Genomic DNA, 16679 nt, shown 5'->3' with positions numbered 1-16679 from the left:
GTATACTTAGTCCATTCTGTATGTAATGTATGTTAAGAGCTCACTAGGCGGGGTGCTTGGGAGGCTCAGTGGGTTAAGCATCTGCCTTCGGCTCAGGTCATGATCTCAGGGTCCTGGGATCGAGTCCCACATCGGGCTCTCTGCTCAGCAGGGAGCCTGCTTCCTCCTCTCTCTCTGCCTGCCTCTCTGCCTGCTTGTGATCTCTCTCTGTCAAATAAATAAATAAAATCTTTGAAAAAAAAAAAAAAAAAGAAAGAAAGTTAAAAATGGATATTATTCCTAAGCATGTGGAAAAAATAAATAAATAAATTTCCTCCAAACTTTGGCCAGCCATCATTACAACAGATACATATTCTAAAGATTTTGTGTTCTTTTCTATTTTATTTTTTAGTTTTTTTAAAGTGTTCTTTAGTAAGGTTTTGCATTCAATTAAAAAGCTAGGCCAGGGGCACCTAGGTGGCTCAGTGGGTTAAAGCCTCTGCCTTCAGCTCAGGTCCTGGTCGCAGGGTCCTGGGATCGAGCCCCGCATCAGGCTCTCTGCTCAGCGGGGAGCCTGCTTCCTCCTCTCTCTCTGCCTGCCTCTGTGCCTACTTGTGATCTCTGTCAAATAAATAAATAAATCTTAAAAAAAAAAAAAAAAAAGGCCAGGCCAGACTCTTCATTCTGAAAGATGATTAAGGCACTGTCACCTGATTCAAGGAAAATACAAGGAAATTATAATTTTGAAAACCCTTTTCTCTTATTAGCATCATGTTGAAAATTAAAGCTCCTAGAACTGGTAAAACAGCTGTAAGAATAGTCATCATGAAAATCATGCTATTCTCTCCATACAAAGATGAAAATAAGACACACTGCCATATGCTTTGAGTAATTATTCACACAGCATGATGGTTTTGTAATGAATCATCTCTCTGTCCCCTGTTCACTCTGGTAATCTCCCATCTCAACTGATGGTAACTCCATCCTTCCAGATGCTCCAGCCAAAACGCTTAGAATCTTTTCACATCTAAACCAACGGCAACTCTCTAACTCCAAAATATATTATATCCAGCATCTGATTACTTGTCACCACCTCCAATACTACCCCTCTCCACTGGATAAATTCTCCTTCCACCCCTGCACCCTTACAAAACTATTCTCTACATAGAAGCCTGAGTTATCCTTCTGAAACACAGTTATTTTAATCCCCTGCTCAAAACCCTGTAATGATTTTCATTCTTACTCAAAGCAAAAGCCAGGTACCCATAATGACTTCTACGGCTTCCCCATCTTATGGTCAGGACCACACAACCGTACCGCCTTACTCTTCTGGTCTCTTCCCATCTGCCTCCACACCTCGTTCCACTCTGCTCCAGCCACTCTTGCCTCCTATTCCTTAGTCCCATGAGCATGCTTCTATTCCACTTCAGGCGTTCACTTCTGCTGCTCCCTCTGCCTGGAGCAAGCCGCCTGCAGATAACCACAATACTCACTTCTCTAATTCCTTCAGGTCTTTTCTCAAATGTCATCTGCTCAGTGAGACTTCCCTGACTTATTTTAAACTCACCTCTAGGGGCAACTGGGTGGCTCCATGGGTTGGGTTTCTGACTCTTAATTTGGGTTCAGGGTCCTGCGATGAAGCCCTGGTTGGGCTTTGCACTCAGTGCTGAGTCTGCTGGAGACTCTCTCACTTTGCCCCTCCCACCGCTCTCTCTCTCTAAAATAAACAAATCTTTAAAACAAAACAAAACAAAAACTCACCTCTACCCCTAGCAGTCTCCAACCCCTTTCCCTGCTTGATTTTTGTCCTTTATCCCCACTAGATTCTAAACTCCATAAAAAAGGGATTTACGTCTGCTGTATCCCAAAGGGATTTCGCTGCTGTATCCCAAGCATCCAGAACAGTACCTGGCACACAACAGAAGTTCAATAAATACTTGCTGACTAGATGAACTGGCCAAGCAGTGACATAGATTTTCAAGGAAAAAATTACTCATTTAAGGCAGAGCAAACACAAAAGTGGCCCAGTCTTCATGGGCATGAGCTCATTATTACCATCATGAGCATTAACACCGATCAAACACTTATTCTGCGTGCCAAGTACTATGCTGAAAACTTTCTTTACTTGCATTTCAATTTTTTCATCTAATACAATAATAATAATTATTATAAAAATAAGACTTAGGTCATAAACTAGTAAGAGGCAGAGTTGGGTCTAGAAACCAGAAATACATGATGACTCAATACCATGCTCTTAACCGGTAAGCAACTGCCTGCTTAGATTAAAGCTAACATTTATTAACTGTTTACTATGGTTAAATTATTTACTCGTAATGTATTATTTAACTATTTTAATTTAAAAAACCACCAAAGCCAACATTTTTAGTTGCCTATCCAACATACAATTTTTCCTTCTTTAATAAGAGAAACTTAACCTATTTTGTTTGAAGTAATAATGTGCCCAGCAAGCTTTATTTCATAGCCTCCCTTGCAAATAACCAAGTTACATGGTTCTGGCCAATAAACTAGAAATGGAAGTCACTGGGTAAGGCTTCCAGTAAAGAAAGTTCTTTGCAAGGGAGCCAACTCAGTCATCACATGCCTTTGTCTTTTTGCCATATTCTTCCAGCCTGGAACACAAGAATGAGGCTAGGAGTACAACTATGCTGCAACTATGAGAATGAGAGTTACGTGCTAAGTGCAGTGGAGTAGAAACTAGGGGCCTGCGTGCTTAATTAGGGCACAGAGGCTGCCACTCCAGTTACAGAAGGGGAAAAAGGTACTTTATTAAGCCACTATTATATGTTATCCATCACATGCAGCCAATGCAAGCCCTACCTGATACAGCCCTATGAACTTGTTGGCCCAACGCTGGCCTTTACTGATAATATCACCAGAGTGAAGTCTCCCAACACGGGGAGAAAATACACTAAGGATTAAGCATCATTTTATTGATAGAGCATGTCTTTCACATTTATGGAGCCTCGAGGTGAGATCCTGGAATCTGACAACCTGGAATTGACAACCATTACTTTCGGACATCAAAATGTGTGGCTAGTGAATAAAGAAAATAAAAAACGAGAGAGGAAGGCAGAGAATAAAGTTAATGGGGGCACCTGGGTGGCTCAGTGGGTTAAAGCCTCTGCCTTCAGCTCGGGTCATGATCCCAGGGTCCTGGGATTGAGCCCCACATTGGTCTCTCTGCTTGGCAGGGAGCCTGCTTCCCCCTCTCTCAATGCCTGCCTCTCTGCCTACTTGTGATCTCTGTCGAATAAATAAATAAAATCTTAAAAAAAAAAAAATAAAGCTAATGAGTTGCCCTCACCAAATATCAAAGCTAGGTAAATCATACCTTATTAAAAACAGATCTTAATGAATAATTTTCTAAATCTAATCCAAGGTAAACAGTGAATACTTAAGCAGATTTTTCAAAATGTAGAAAAATAAAAGGCACATGGCACAGCCACTGCCAGACTGTTTTCTCTATCTGCCATCATACAATATTGTTGACAATATCACAGGTAGCAGGGTCTTATAAAGCTATACTATCATGTCCACTGTAAATCCTGAAATCCATCTAAACTTTAATAAAGATCTAGGGAAAAAAAGATGCAGTGATGTTCCAATAAGCATTACAACAAATCACACAGTATTTCATATTTCACGGTAATATCAAAAATTACAAAACATAAGGAGGAGAAAAAAAGAGATAACAAAAACCATTATGTTAAGGAACATTCAGTGTGGGGGCGCCTGGGTGGCTCAGTGGGTTAAGCCTCTGCCTTCGGCTCAGGTCATAGTCTCAGGGTCCTGGGATCGAGCCCCCATCAGTCTCTCTGCTTAGCAGGGAGCCTGCTTCCCCCTCCTGCCTGCCTCTGTGCCTACTTGGGATCTCTCTCTCTATATATATCAAATAAATAAATAAAATCTTAAAGAAAAAATAAAGAGGGGCGCCTGGGTGGCTCAGTGGGTTAAAGCCTCTGTCTTCAGCTCAGGTCATGATCCCAGGGTCCTGGGATGGAGCCCCACATCAGGCTCTCTGCTCAGGGAGAAGCCTGCTTCCTCCTCTCTCTGCCTGTCTCTCCACCTACTTGTGGTATCTCTTTCTGTCAAATATATAAATAAAATTTTTAAAAACAGAAGTATTCAATGCAAACTAAACATTTTCTGTACAAAATTATGCTTCATCTACATAACAGCCTCAATAATTTAAGTCCATTATCTCGATTTTATAGACAAAAAGCTGACACTAAAATCAGTTATATAAATTGCCCAAGATCACATAGGTAACAAAAAGGTAAAGCCAGGATTTGAATCTAGGTCAGCACAACCTTAAGACCATACTCTTCCAGCTGCTTCAAAATGTGTCAAATATAGTACAACACCTGGTCAGAAATTCTAATACTATAATAATGGTTAGGAAGGAGCTCAAAAACACTGAAAAGGTGAGTAAGCGATACTGACAATACTACTAACACCTTTTACAAGTAATCATACTAAAGAACTTCAAATCTTGCCAAAGTATGCTTAAGATGATACAATTCTTTAAAAGGAAATCCTTTGAATTCCCAATTTGTATGCTTTTCTAGGAAGGGAATTTTTCTTTTCTCTACAGGATTTTCCCCAAAAGAGAGAACACGAAACAGAATGTGAGAAGCAAGTAACCCTACAAATATATACATATTTTTTAAGATTTAGGGATAGGGATGCCTGGGAGGCTCAGTTGTTAAGCATCTACCTTCGGCTCAGATCATGACCCCACTGTCCTGCTCAGCAGAAAACCTGCTTCTCCCTCTCCCACTACCCCTGCTTATGTTCCCTCTCTCGCTGTGTCTCTTTCTTTCAAATAAACAAAAAAAATCTTAAAAAAAAAAATTATTCAGGATGCTTGGATGGCTCAGTCAGTTAAACATCTGCCCTCAGTTCAGGTCATGATCCCATGACCCATTATCCCAGGGTCCTGGGACAAAGTACCATACCATGTCAGGCTCCCTGCTAAAGGGAGTCTACTTCTCCATCTGCCTCTCACCCCAGACTAGTGCTCTCACTCAATCTCTCTCTCTCTCAAATAAATAAATAAAATTTAAAAAAAAAAAAAAAAAAGACTTATTTATTTGAGAAAGACAGCAGGGTAGGGGGTGGGGGGTGTCACATGAAGGAGTCAGAAACCCAAGCAGACTCTGCTCTGAGCATGGAACCTGAAGAGGTGCTCAATCCCATGACCCTGATATCAGACCTGAGCAGAAACCAAAAGTCATACACCCAACCGACTATGCCACCCAGGTGCACCAACCCTACAAATACTACAGGCTAAGTAGAAAGTGTAAAAAAAAAAAATTACATTTCAAATAAATGCACGTGCTTTGATCAGAAAGGAGGCATCATTTAACCACTGCCTTAAAATACAATTCTTTGAAAAGAGAAAATTCAAATGATCCCCAAATGTTTTTTTTCTGAATGCCAATCACGTGTTTCCTGAAAAAATTACGTGTAATCTGAAGAAATCACAAAGATTCATTTTGAAGATTATAGCTTATTTCAAAATACTATTCCAAACATTTATTCCAAACATTTCAGCACAGAAGCAAACACAGAATAAGTACACGACTTTGGGGTGACTGGGCGGCTCAGTCGATTAAGCGGCTGCCTTCAACTCAGGTCATGATCCCAGGGTCCTGCGATCGAGCCCCATGTGCAGCTCCCTTCTCAGCAGAGAGCCTACTTATCCCTCTCCCTCTGCCTGCTGTTCTCTCTGTCAAATAAATTAATTTACTAATTAAAAAAAAACACCAGCTTGTTGAGGCTATATTATTATAACATTACATATGTAACATAATATTATTTTATATAGTGTATATATTGTATATCATGATATAATACATTATCTATAATAATAAATAATAAGCTACAGTTCAAGGAAAAAAAATTTTTCCCCTCCCTATTGGGAGCGGAATGGAAGGATATTAGGAACTTTCAGGAACTTACAAATGAGGGGGTGACATTTAAAACTAAAATAGGATACACAAAAGAAAAATTCTACTACATCCAAAAGGGTCACCTTCAAAATATCTGCTCCTATTTGATCTTTCATTGTAAGGATAGTTCCCTTAATCCTTCATTGTAAGAATATTTCCCTTAACTAATTTTACTTAAACTTTCAGACTATGACTATTATCTTCCATTTTATATACAAAAACCAATCAAATTTCTACATAGAACGAGGATGCTGAATTAGGCAACAGGAGAGTTGGACACAGGTATTAGCTGTGCCAGTAATTAGCTCTATGACTTTAGAAGGTCATTTTACCTTTTTATGCCCCCACTGTCTTCATCTGTGAAACAAGATGGTTCATCTTACCTCACACCATACCTTAAAAAATTAACTCAAGTCTAAATGTAAGAGCTAAAACTGTTAAGACTTAGGAGATAGCACAGGAAAGAAAATCTTTGTGAAGTTGGATTAGTAAAAATTTCTTAGATACGCCACCAAAAGTACAATCAATAAAGAAAAAGGGATAATTAAAACTTGTCAAAATTCAAAACTCCTTTGCTTTAAAAGACACTATTAAGAAAATGAAAACACAAGCTACAGACCAGGGGAAGAAATACTTGAAATCATGTATCAGGTGAAGGACTGACAACCAAATGAACACAAACACACACAGCCTATAACTCAATAAGAAAATAACCCAGGGGCAACCCAAGTGGGCAGAACATTTGAATAGACTTTTCACCAAAGCAGATAGATGAAAAGCTAGTAAATAAGCACATGAAGACGCTCACCATCATTAGTCATTAAAGAAATGCAAAACAGAACCACCAGATACCACTTCATACCCACTAGGATGGCTATAATCAAAGACAACAAAGCTGACAAAGATAAATAGGAACCCTCATACATGCCTGGTGGGAATGAAAAATGACAGTCATTTTGAAAAGGTTTATCAGTTTCTTAAAAAGTTAAACATAAATTTACCACTGACCCAGAAATTCCACACAAGGAAAAGGAAACATGTTCACATGAAGATCTGCTGAGTGAATGCTCATAACATTATTCCAAATAGCCAAAAAGCAGAAACAAGCCAATGTTCATCACATGGTATCCAATAAAAAGGAATAATGTACTGGTAAAAGGCTATAATATCGATGAATTTCGGAAAACATGGCAAGTCAAAGAAACCACTATAAAGGGTCACATATCATATGATTATATTTACATGAAATATCCAGAAAAGGCAAATCTATAGCAGCAGAAAGTAGTTTTGTGGTTGCCTGTGGCAGGGGGTGGGAACAGGGAGTTACTGCAAATGGACATGAGGCATCTTTTTGGAATGATGGAAATGTTCTAAAATTGGACTGTAGGGATGATTGAACAACTCTGTAAATTTACTAAAAAATTATACAATTGTACACTTATACAGGTGGACTGTGGTATAGAAATTGTAACCCAGTAAAATTGTTTTTACAAATGACGAAATATTACGCGAGGTGAAAGAAGCCAAACACAAAAGACAATATGTTATATGATCTCATTTATAGAAAAATGTCCAGAAAAGGCAAACCTATAGAGACAGAAGGATTTGTGGTTGCCTTGGGTTGGGGGGTGGGAACAGGGATTAACTGTAAACAGGCACAAGGATCTTACTGGGTGATGAAAATACTCTAAAACTAGATTATGCTGGCTGGTGCACACCACAGTAAATCTACTAAAAACCACAGAATTTTGTACTTAAAAATAGGTGAATTTTATAGCAGTAAATAATACCTCAGTAAAGTTCCTTTTAAAACTAAGATGGTCAGTTGGGGAGGGTATGTGCTATGGTGAGTGCTATGAAGTATGTAAACCTGGTGATTCACATACTTGTACCCCTGGGGATAAAAATACGTTATAGGGGCACCTGGGTGGCTCAGTGGGTTAAGCCGCTGCCTTCGACTCGGGTCATGATCTCGGGGTCCTGGGATCGAGCCCCGCATCGGGCTCTCTCCTCAGCGGGAAACCTGCTTCCCTTCCTCTCTCTGCCTGCCTTTCTGCCTACTTGTGATCTCGGTCTGTCAAATAAATAAAAATTCTTTAAAAAAAAAAAAAATACGTTATATGTTTATAAAAAAATTTATAAATTTAAATGAAACAAAAAACCCAAGGTGATCAAATCATACTGGAGTAACCTTTTAAGCATGGCCCACTTTAAGAATGAGATGAAAACTAACCCAATCCCAGAGGACTAAGACTCTCTTTTGCCCACTTACAGACACCCTATTGGCTTGAGAAGCCCAAATTAATAAGTCTTTAAGCATCTAGAACTCTATGCCACCTTAATGGCTAGGCATAAAAAATGACCACAGAAAGATGTATACCTTCCCAGAAAGGAAGCAAAATTCTCTTCTAAAACAATGATCAGGATCCCCTTTCTTTACTTTTCAGACATCATTTTGAAATCTCTCACTTAATTTCTTTCTTCAGTGTGAAACTGACTGAGGGTCCCAGAAGCAATCAATCAAGACAGACACCTAGTGAGCTGTCTTTAGAACCAACCAGTGTATGTCAAATATCCAGAAAGGACACCCACGATGTGGCTTAAGGAAAGAGATGTGATTTCTTTCAGATAAAACTTAGCCCAGATTTGTTTTGAAACAAGAGGCAAAAAAAAGAAAGAAAGAAAAAGAAAAAAAAAAAAAATATATATATATATATGAGATAAAGTTTCTCTGAAATATAGCCACGTTGCAATAAACACACCTCTAAGGCAGCTAAAGATCTTTCAGCCAGTCTTTGTTATAAAACTAATTTTAGGACAGGATGCTGATCTAGCAAAGCAGACAATCTCCTTCCTCCAATACAGAGGGGTCTGCTCATGTCAGTGAGATTGAGCTTCTGTGTAGCTAAACCCTTTTGATTTATAAAGTCACTGGATTATTGTTGTCCAACAAATACTCCCCTCATCCCAAATCCCCACCCTCCCCCCATCACTGTGCCTGAGAATTACAATCCACCTTTGTGCAATTTTTGGTCTCGGCCAACTGGTATTCCTGGACCTCAAATCCACTCCACACAGCAGTCAGATCCCTCAGATGACGTCCTGTCTCTGCCTGAAGCCCTCCAATACACTTAGAATAAAATTCCAAAATCCTTACTAAACTTGATAAGATCCCCTTTCTATCCGTGCCAGTATTCCCTCAGGTCCTGAAACACATCAAGCTCTTTCTCTCCTCAGGACCTTTGCACTTCCTCCTCCCTCAGCAGGGAAAACTCTTCCCTGGAATCCGAAGACGACTCATCCTTCAGCGCTCAACTTAAATGTCAATGCCTCCGAAAAAGAATTTTCCTTGAAATCACACTAACTAGGTCCTCAGGTCACACTCTATCAGGACATCTTGTTTATTTCCTTCCTAGCACTTGCCAAACCTTGAAATTCTTTTCATTTGTCTGGTTATTCAATGTCTACCTCTTTGACCAGAAAGTCACTCCCAAACAGTGGGAAGTTGTGCCTACGTTGTCTCGGTGCCCGGTACCTTCAGCTTCATCCGGAGAGAATCCCCAGCTCCACCCCAGTAATGTTTGGCACTTCGTGAGCACTCAGTGATCTCACACCCGCGCGGGAATGAACTCAAACCCCCGTCCCACAATCCCCCAAATAGGTGGCTGTGCCCACAATTCCAACAGCCTATTTCTCACACAGCCTGCTAAAGGCCTGTCCTGTGCCTGCACTTTTCTTCCCCTCTCAAACCCATCTATCGCTCAGGTTCAAGCATCTGGCACTATCGAAATCTCTCACAAGCCGCTCCAACCCCATCCCGCCGGCCTCACAGGCTAGCCGCAAAATCCCCTCCCGGCTTCGCACGCGCTGCAGAAACCCAGAGCCTCACCCACGCGCCCTACAAATCCCGGGCCCCACGAGCGCCCACGAGTATCCGTGAGTCCTGGGCTCCCCGAGCTCCCGCGGGTCCCCACGTTCCCGCGTGTCACCCGCCGCCCAGCGCGGCGCCTCCCCCCTCAGCGGCGCCAGCGCTCACCTATCACCTCCTGCAGCTCGTAATCATCCCGGTTGATGGACCAGGGCAGGGCGCTCGAGTCCTCGGACATGACGGCTGCACGGCTCGCGATCCTCCCTCAAACTCGCTGACCTCTCGTCTCCTCGCCGCGCCTCTCCCCACCCCCAACCGCCGCCGCCGCCGCCGCCGCCGCTGCCGCCGCCGCGCCCCCACCAACCGCCTCGGGAACAACCACGGGTCGGACGGCGTCTGGGCGCGGGGTCACCGCGCGGCAGAGCGGCGGGGGCTTGAAGCTCCGGCGGACCTCGCCTCCTGCTCCTCGGCGACCGGCACTCCCTGCCCGGCTCGGGTCCCGGCCTCGGCCTCCGCTGCAGCAGCGACAGGGTATTCGCCTGGGCCCAGCCCCTCTGTCCCGCCCTCCACCCTAGCCCACGCACGGGCCAAACTTTCCCTTCTCCCTCCACCTGCCGACACGCAGCGCGCTGACGTCACCGCGCCGGGCAGGCCCCGCCTTGTCCCCGCCTCCGGCCGCCATCTCACGTGTGGCTGTAGAGGCACCGAGCTAGCAAGAATCCCGGGAAAGTGGAAGTTGACAGTGAGAGGGAACAAAGGCTCAAGAAGGAATTCAGAGAAAGTATGAGATAGCCATAGAGCCCAAAGTAGCTAGACAGTGGCAGCCACACTAATCATGGCGACCAAAAGACGACCCAGTGGATGGGGCGGAGCCACTCCTGGCGGCTGGGGCACGTTGCCTTCTCCGTCCTCTCAGTTATTGGTTTGTTTGAGAAGGGATCGGAAAGGCAATGTGTGGGTGTGGACATCAGTCAAAGTTAGTCCCGCCTCCGGACTCTTCGCGCGCTTCCTGGCGCCGGGGCCGCATGAAGATCGCCAGTACCTTGGTCGATTTGCCCTTTTCCTGGAGTGATGTCACGGCGTAACCGTCACACCCTCGAGACGTGCAAACGGCTCCGGAGGGTGTGGAGAAGCTGGAGGGCGCAGCTGGGTGTGGTAGCCTTGGGGTGTGGACAACAGCCCGCGAAGAAAGGCCTTGAGCAGTGGGAAGGAATGGAACTGGAAGCTTGCCCCTTGACGACACCTTTTTCAAGGCGGAAGTGCTCTCTGCAGCGTCTATCGCCGCCCTCTTTGTCACTTTATTGGGCAGGGAGGGAGTTCTTGTCCAGTCTCAGCTTTGAGTCCAGAACTCAAAGAAGCACCTGTCTTTTCGAGGCGGGGCTCGAAAAGTTGGGCCTTTTCTCCTGCCGCGGCTTGGGCCATTAAACAAGTGAGATTCGGTCCCTGTGGTTTGGCATCGTAGCAAGGGCCTCGGCTTTTGTGTGACCTCCCCTAACTTGAGTTTTCTCAGGTTGACCACTTGGGTCCATTGGAGAAATAAATGAGGTGAAAATTGAGCGCGCTTGGTAAAATGGAAGAAAGAGTATCGGCATGAATTGGGCCAGGTGCGAAACTGTTCCCTCTTGAACATATTTCAGGCCAATAGTAGTCATTGAGAGAAGGAGGCCTTCTCCGAGACCTGCCAGGCCCGGAAGCCCTGTGCTGAGCTCAGCCATAGAAGGGCCGATGACCACAAAACAAAAGTTCTCAACTAGGAGCCGCAGGAGTGGAACTGTTAGGTTTCCACCTGGTTGGTGGAATTGGAGAACATTTCTCATGGAAAAGGTGGCATTCGTACCAGGCCCTGCAAAGGTAACGTGATTTCAACAGGTGGAAATTGAGAAGGTGGAATATTCCAGTGACAGCCAAAGAGCCATTGCCCAAGTTTGAAAGCAGAACACAGGCCTTGCTGTAGCAATTGGTTTCAGCCATCACCACTGACACCTTTACTGCCATGTGTTGCCCTTCTTTTTGCAGGGAGAAGAGGGATGAGGATCAAATAGGTCAGATAGGAGCTAAAGCTGATGATAAAGATTAAAGATCTCGAGGTTTGTACCAGTAAAAAAAAAAAATCCATAGAGATTGTTAACCTGGGATTGTTAGCCTGCATGGACCATGGACAGACTTCAGAAGTTTGTGTAAGTTTTTTGTTGTTGTTTTGTTTTACTCCCTTGAAATTATATGCAGAATAGTATATACTTGAGGGAGAGATTTTGACCACCTTCCTCCTTCCCCCTTCCCCAATGGAAAGGAGCTACTAACCTAATAGTGAAAATAGTTTATGAATTGACCCACATTTTTGGTGGGTGGGAGAGAGTCACTATACATTCATCAGTAAGTTCTCTCCCTCCTCCACACATAGACTGATGGTGTAGTTGAGCCAGAATCTGCTCTGCAGATCTGGTCATTTAATTTTGGCTATCTCCAGGGCTTTCTCCATGTGGCCTGATAGAGATTAAGATTCCATGTTCTTAATGAGCAAGGAATTGGTGACATTTGAGCCCAGGAGCCCAAACCTCAACCTCGTTCTTAGTGTATGGCGTATCTTCCATGTGAGAACACTGTCATAAACTCCAGGTATACAGTGGTAAACAAAGTGACTTAGTCACTGTTTTCATGGTGCATATAGTCTAGTAGAGAAATAGTAAATAACTAAGCAAATATGTAAATCATTGCAAAGCATCATGCAGAAAAGGCCAGTACAGATCTCCAACTTATAATGGGGTTATGTCCCAAAAAACCCATCGTAAGTTGAAAATACTGTTATTGAAGATGTGCTTCCTACCCCTGACCTGCCGAACATCGTAGCTTAGCCTGGCCTACTTTAATCATGGTCAGAACACTTACATTCACCTAGAGTTGGGCAAAATCATCTAACACAAAGCCTGTTTTATAATTGTTGACTATCTCATATAATTGAATACTGTAAAAAAACAGAATGGCTGTATGGGTACAGGATAGTTGTAAGTGTATGGTTGTTTACCCTGGTGATCATGTGGCTGACTAGGAGCTGTGACATCTGCCGCTGGCCAGCTTAATGGGACAGGATTGTCCCACATAGCACTAGCCTGGGCAAAGATCAAAATTCAAAATTTGAAGTAGTTTCAACCAAATGTAGAATGTACCATCATGAAGTCTAAAAATTGTAAGTCAAACCATTGTAAGTCAGAGACCATATGTATACCGTGCTAGAAAATACTTAAGGAGTTTGGCAAACACCCTTTTTGAGGAAACTCTAGAGGAAGCCTTTCATACAGAGAGTATTTTTTTTAAAGATTTTTTATTTATTTGACAGAGAGAGAGAGACCACAAGTAGGCAGAGGCAGGCAGAGAGAGGAGGGGAGGAAGCAGGCCCCCTGCAGAGCAGAGCCTGGGCTCGATCCCAGGGCTCAATCCCAGGACCCTGGGATCATGACCTGAGCCTAAGGCAGAGGCTTTAACCCACTGAGCAACCCAGGCGCCCCTACAGAGAGTATTTTAAATAGGTAAAGGGATTTTAGGCACTTTTGAAGCTATTAAAGTGATACTTTCATTCCTGTCTGTATCCTGCTGCTGGTCCTTGTATATGGCTCCCTCAGTAATGTTTTGGAAGATGGAGAGTGGGAGGAGGGAGAGAAGTTAGGTGATTCTGGAAGCCTGGCCCTGATATCAAAAGTTCACCAAATCAGGAGCACCTGAGTGGCTCAGTGGGTTAAAGCCTCTGCCTTCGGCTCGGGTCGTGATCCCAGGGTCCTGGGATCGAGCCCCACATCACGCTCTCTGCTCAACAGGGAGCCTGCTTCCTTCTCTCTCTCTGCCTGCCTCTCTGCCTACTTGTGATCTCTATCTGTCAAATAAATAAATAAAATCTTAAAAAAAAAAAAAAGTTTACCAAATCATACCTAGATTTTTTGAAAGTATGACATATTTCCCTGGGGGAAGAGACCATATTTTTCCTCACATTTTCAAAGAAGACTCTGTGTTAGTTTTGGTTTCTCCCAAAATCAGGCACTGAAACCAGGATTTGGATGCAAATAGTTTATTTAGGAAGTATCCCCAAGAGGCACTCTGACAGAGTGGAGAAGTGAGACAGGAAGGAAAATCACTAAAGGATGAATTCATGAGGGGTTACCATGTAGGCTCAATCATGCTCTGAACTGTCTGAGAAACAGAAACACACCCCAGAATTGTCCTATGCAGAGGCAAAGTAGCTGAGGTACTTACCCACCACCTCCTTTCCCTCTTTAGGGGATTAATGCTCCTGTACTTCTACCCAGCCCAGTGCTGGGGAAAAAACATGCTCCTGAAGTCAGGAGAATGTACTCAGGCAACAGACACAAGCAATCTTCCTCATGTACTAGAATGTTCTGAAAGCAAACTCCAGAGTAATCCCAAAGGGTGTAGACAGCATCTACTCCAGCATGGTGGGAGCATGAGATTACAGGAGACATGCACAAGCTAGGAGTGTGGAGCCTGGTGCGAAGCTGATCTCTTGGCTTACCCAAGAAGCGAATGTCCAAGAGGACAGGCCCTCAGAGCATATAAGAAGTAGGTCGGTGCAAAGGTTACTATAGGAAAAAAAAGTCAGTCTGTGCAGAAGGGCGAATCTCAGCATCAGCTGGATTCTGAGCCAGGGAGTAGCTTGAGGCTCAGCCAGACTGGCACCATGCTGCCAACTTGATGAGCTCCAGCCGAATGAAGCAAGAGATAGGAAATACCTCATCGAGGTGGAGCAGGTTCCTAGGTGCCTGCTCCATTTCACTTAAGGGTTTAATATGTCTAAAAACCTACCTCATTAGGATGTTTATTATAGCATCATTGTAATAGGGAGAAGCTAGAAATAATCTACGTGTTCATTGATAGAGGACTGGCAACTGCTTATTACTTCAAACATTTCAGGATACATAAGAAATATGTGTATTGTTATAATTAATGCTAGCTAAAATTACAGCCCCAAAAGTTGACTGGTTTAACCCAAAAGCTTATTTCTTAATGCAGATGTTCCTAGTTCCTCTCCTTCAAGCAGGGAATTGGAGATTTTGGCGTGTAATGTCTTGTGGCAGCATCTTCTAGGGCCTCTTTGGAGTTCTCCACTGGACTCTGCATTGAGCTAGCTAACTAAGGGAGAGAAAACCATGAAAGGTAGCAAACACTGGAAATTCTGTCTGTTACTTCCTCTCATGTGGTGTTGGTCAGACTGAGTTGTCTGACCCCAACCCAAGTCAAGGAAACTGGGACATGGCTTCTGGTGTGCTCAGGAAGAAGAAATGGCAGTGGTGAGCATCTGGTCAGTTTCTACTGCATTCGCTAACTTTGGTTGGCTCCAGGCCAGTGCTACTGAGTTCCTGAGGAAGAGGAGTAGGAGGAATATGCTCTTGTGCACACTGGGTTTTATAAATCCAAATAGTACATGCTCAAAAAAACTAATAAAGAGAAGACTGTGAAATTATGGGCCATCCATACCATGAGCTATTACACAGCAGCTAGAAAGAATGAAGTATGTCCATGCATACTGAAATGAGATGGTCCACAATTAATGTAAACAAGCAAGCTGTAGATAAATGAGATTTTAGCATTGCTTAGTTTGGGCTACTACAACAAATTACCATAGACTGCTTGTTTAAACAATAGACATCTTTTTCTCACAGTTCTGGAGTCTAGGAAGTCCAGGATCAAGGTGCTGGCAGATCTGGTGTCTGGTGAGAGCCTGCTTCCTGGCTTGTAGATGGTTGTCTTTTCATTGTTTCCTCATATGGCACAGAGCAGAGACCAGGAGGAAGCCCTAATCCCATTTTTAAGGGCCCCACCCTTATGACCTAATTGCCTTCCATAGGTAATCCTAGTAGCACATTCAGGTTTTGGATTTCAGTATATGAATTTGGGGGAGACACAAATGTTTAGTCTATAACATACATATATGTGAGTGTGTAGAATAAGGTCTGGGAGATGTTTGGGGGCGCAATACACATTTGCTTTATGTGTATTGTTATAACTGTAAGAACAAAACATTCCAATAATTTATAGCACTAATGATATAAATTATTGAAGTAGTTCATTAAGATTGGTTCCGCAACAGTATTTTGGAGGCTCAGAAATAGAAACCCCAGCCACAGTAATAATTAAGGAAAGGCAAATTAAATCTAAAGTGAGGTGCCATTTCACCCTCACCAGCTGCGCAAAATTCAAAAGCCAGAGAACAGCAAGTATTGGCCAAGATGAAGAGCAGCAGAAACTATGACTTTGCTGGTTGGAATGTCACTTGAGACAACTCTTTGGAAAGCAGGTTGGTATTACCTAGAAAAGTAGAACCTATGCTTCCCCCATAGCCCAGCAGTTCCACTCCGTCCGTGGTCTATATCCTCAATAAACTCCTGTGCATATATCCCAAGTAATATATATAAAAATAATCATATCAGTATGCTTTATAATAATTAGCTAAGCAAAGGAAGTCACTCAAATGGGATGTAAAAGCATCTATAGAATGGGTACTATACAGTATAAAGGTACTTATTACAATGATATTAAAAAACTTAGAGGAATTTCCAAAACAGTAGAAACACAGTAACAGAAGAACAAATACCTTATGACTGCACTCACAAAAAGGTCAAAAGTAGGCCCAACTGAATAAGTTTTTCTGTATTCGATACTTATAGAAAGCAAGGAAACCAAAAAAATCCAGTTTGGTGATTGGCTGTAGGGAAAGGGGAGGGATGCTACCAGGGGCGGGTATGCAGAAGACTTTCAAAATTTGGGTTACCACTTTGTATCTATATATGTGCCCTTTTAAAGTATATTTCATATGGGGCACCTGGGTGGCTCAGTGGGTTAAAGCTTCTGCC

At 43.0% G+C, this 16679-nt stretch overlaps 1 protein-coding gene and 1 long non-coding RNA gene across 4 annotated transcripts in view; one reads left to right on the top strand and one right to left on the bottom strand.

Annotated features, from left to right (window-relative positions):
- The window catches only part of OXSR1 (oxidative stress responsive kinase 1), a 100590-nt gene extending 89917 nt beyond the window's left edge, over positions 1-10673 (bottom strand). The window contains exon 1 of one of the 3 annotated variants that reach the window (XM_082745772.1): positions 9991-10673. Coding sequence is in view for 1 of the 3 variants with exons in the window: in XM_082745771.1 (XP_082601897.1) it covers positions 9991-10060 (70 nt within the window). In the remaining 2 variants the exon portion in view is untranslated. The remainder of the gene's footprint in view (positions 1-9990) is intronic. The other 2 variants (XM_082745771.1, XM_082745773.1) reach the window with 2 other exon arrangements.
- An 80-nt stretch (positions 10674-10753) lies between these two features.
- On the top strand, positions 10754-14917 carry LOC309872213. Its single transcript, XR_014315737.1, has 3 exons — positions 10754-11673; positions 11839-11909; positions 14839-14917. It is a non-coding gene; the product is annotated as an uncharacterized lncRNA (long non-coding RNA).
- Positions 14918-16679: the final 1762 nt, after the last annotated feature.

Source organism: Mustela nivalis, assembly GCF_964662115.1.
Source record: "Mustela nivalis genome assembly, chromosome: 1".
Taxonomy (NCBI): domain Eukaryota; kingdom Metazoa; phylum Chordata; class Mammalia; order Carnivora; family Mustelidae; genus Mustela; species Mustela nivalis.
Note: the sequence above shows the minus strand (reverse complement) of the source record. Positions and strands in the feature narration are given on the sequence as shown.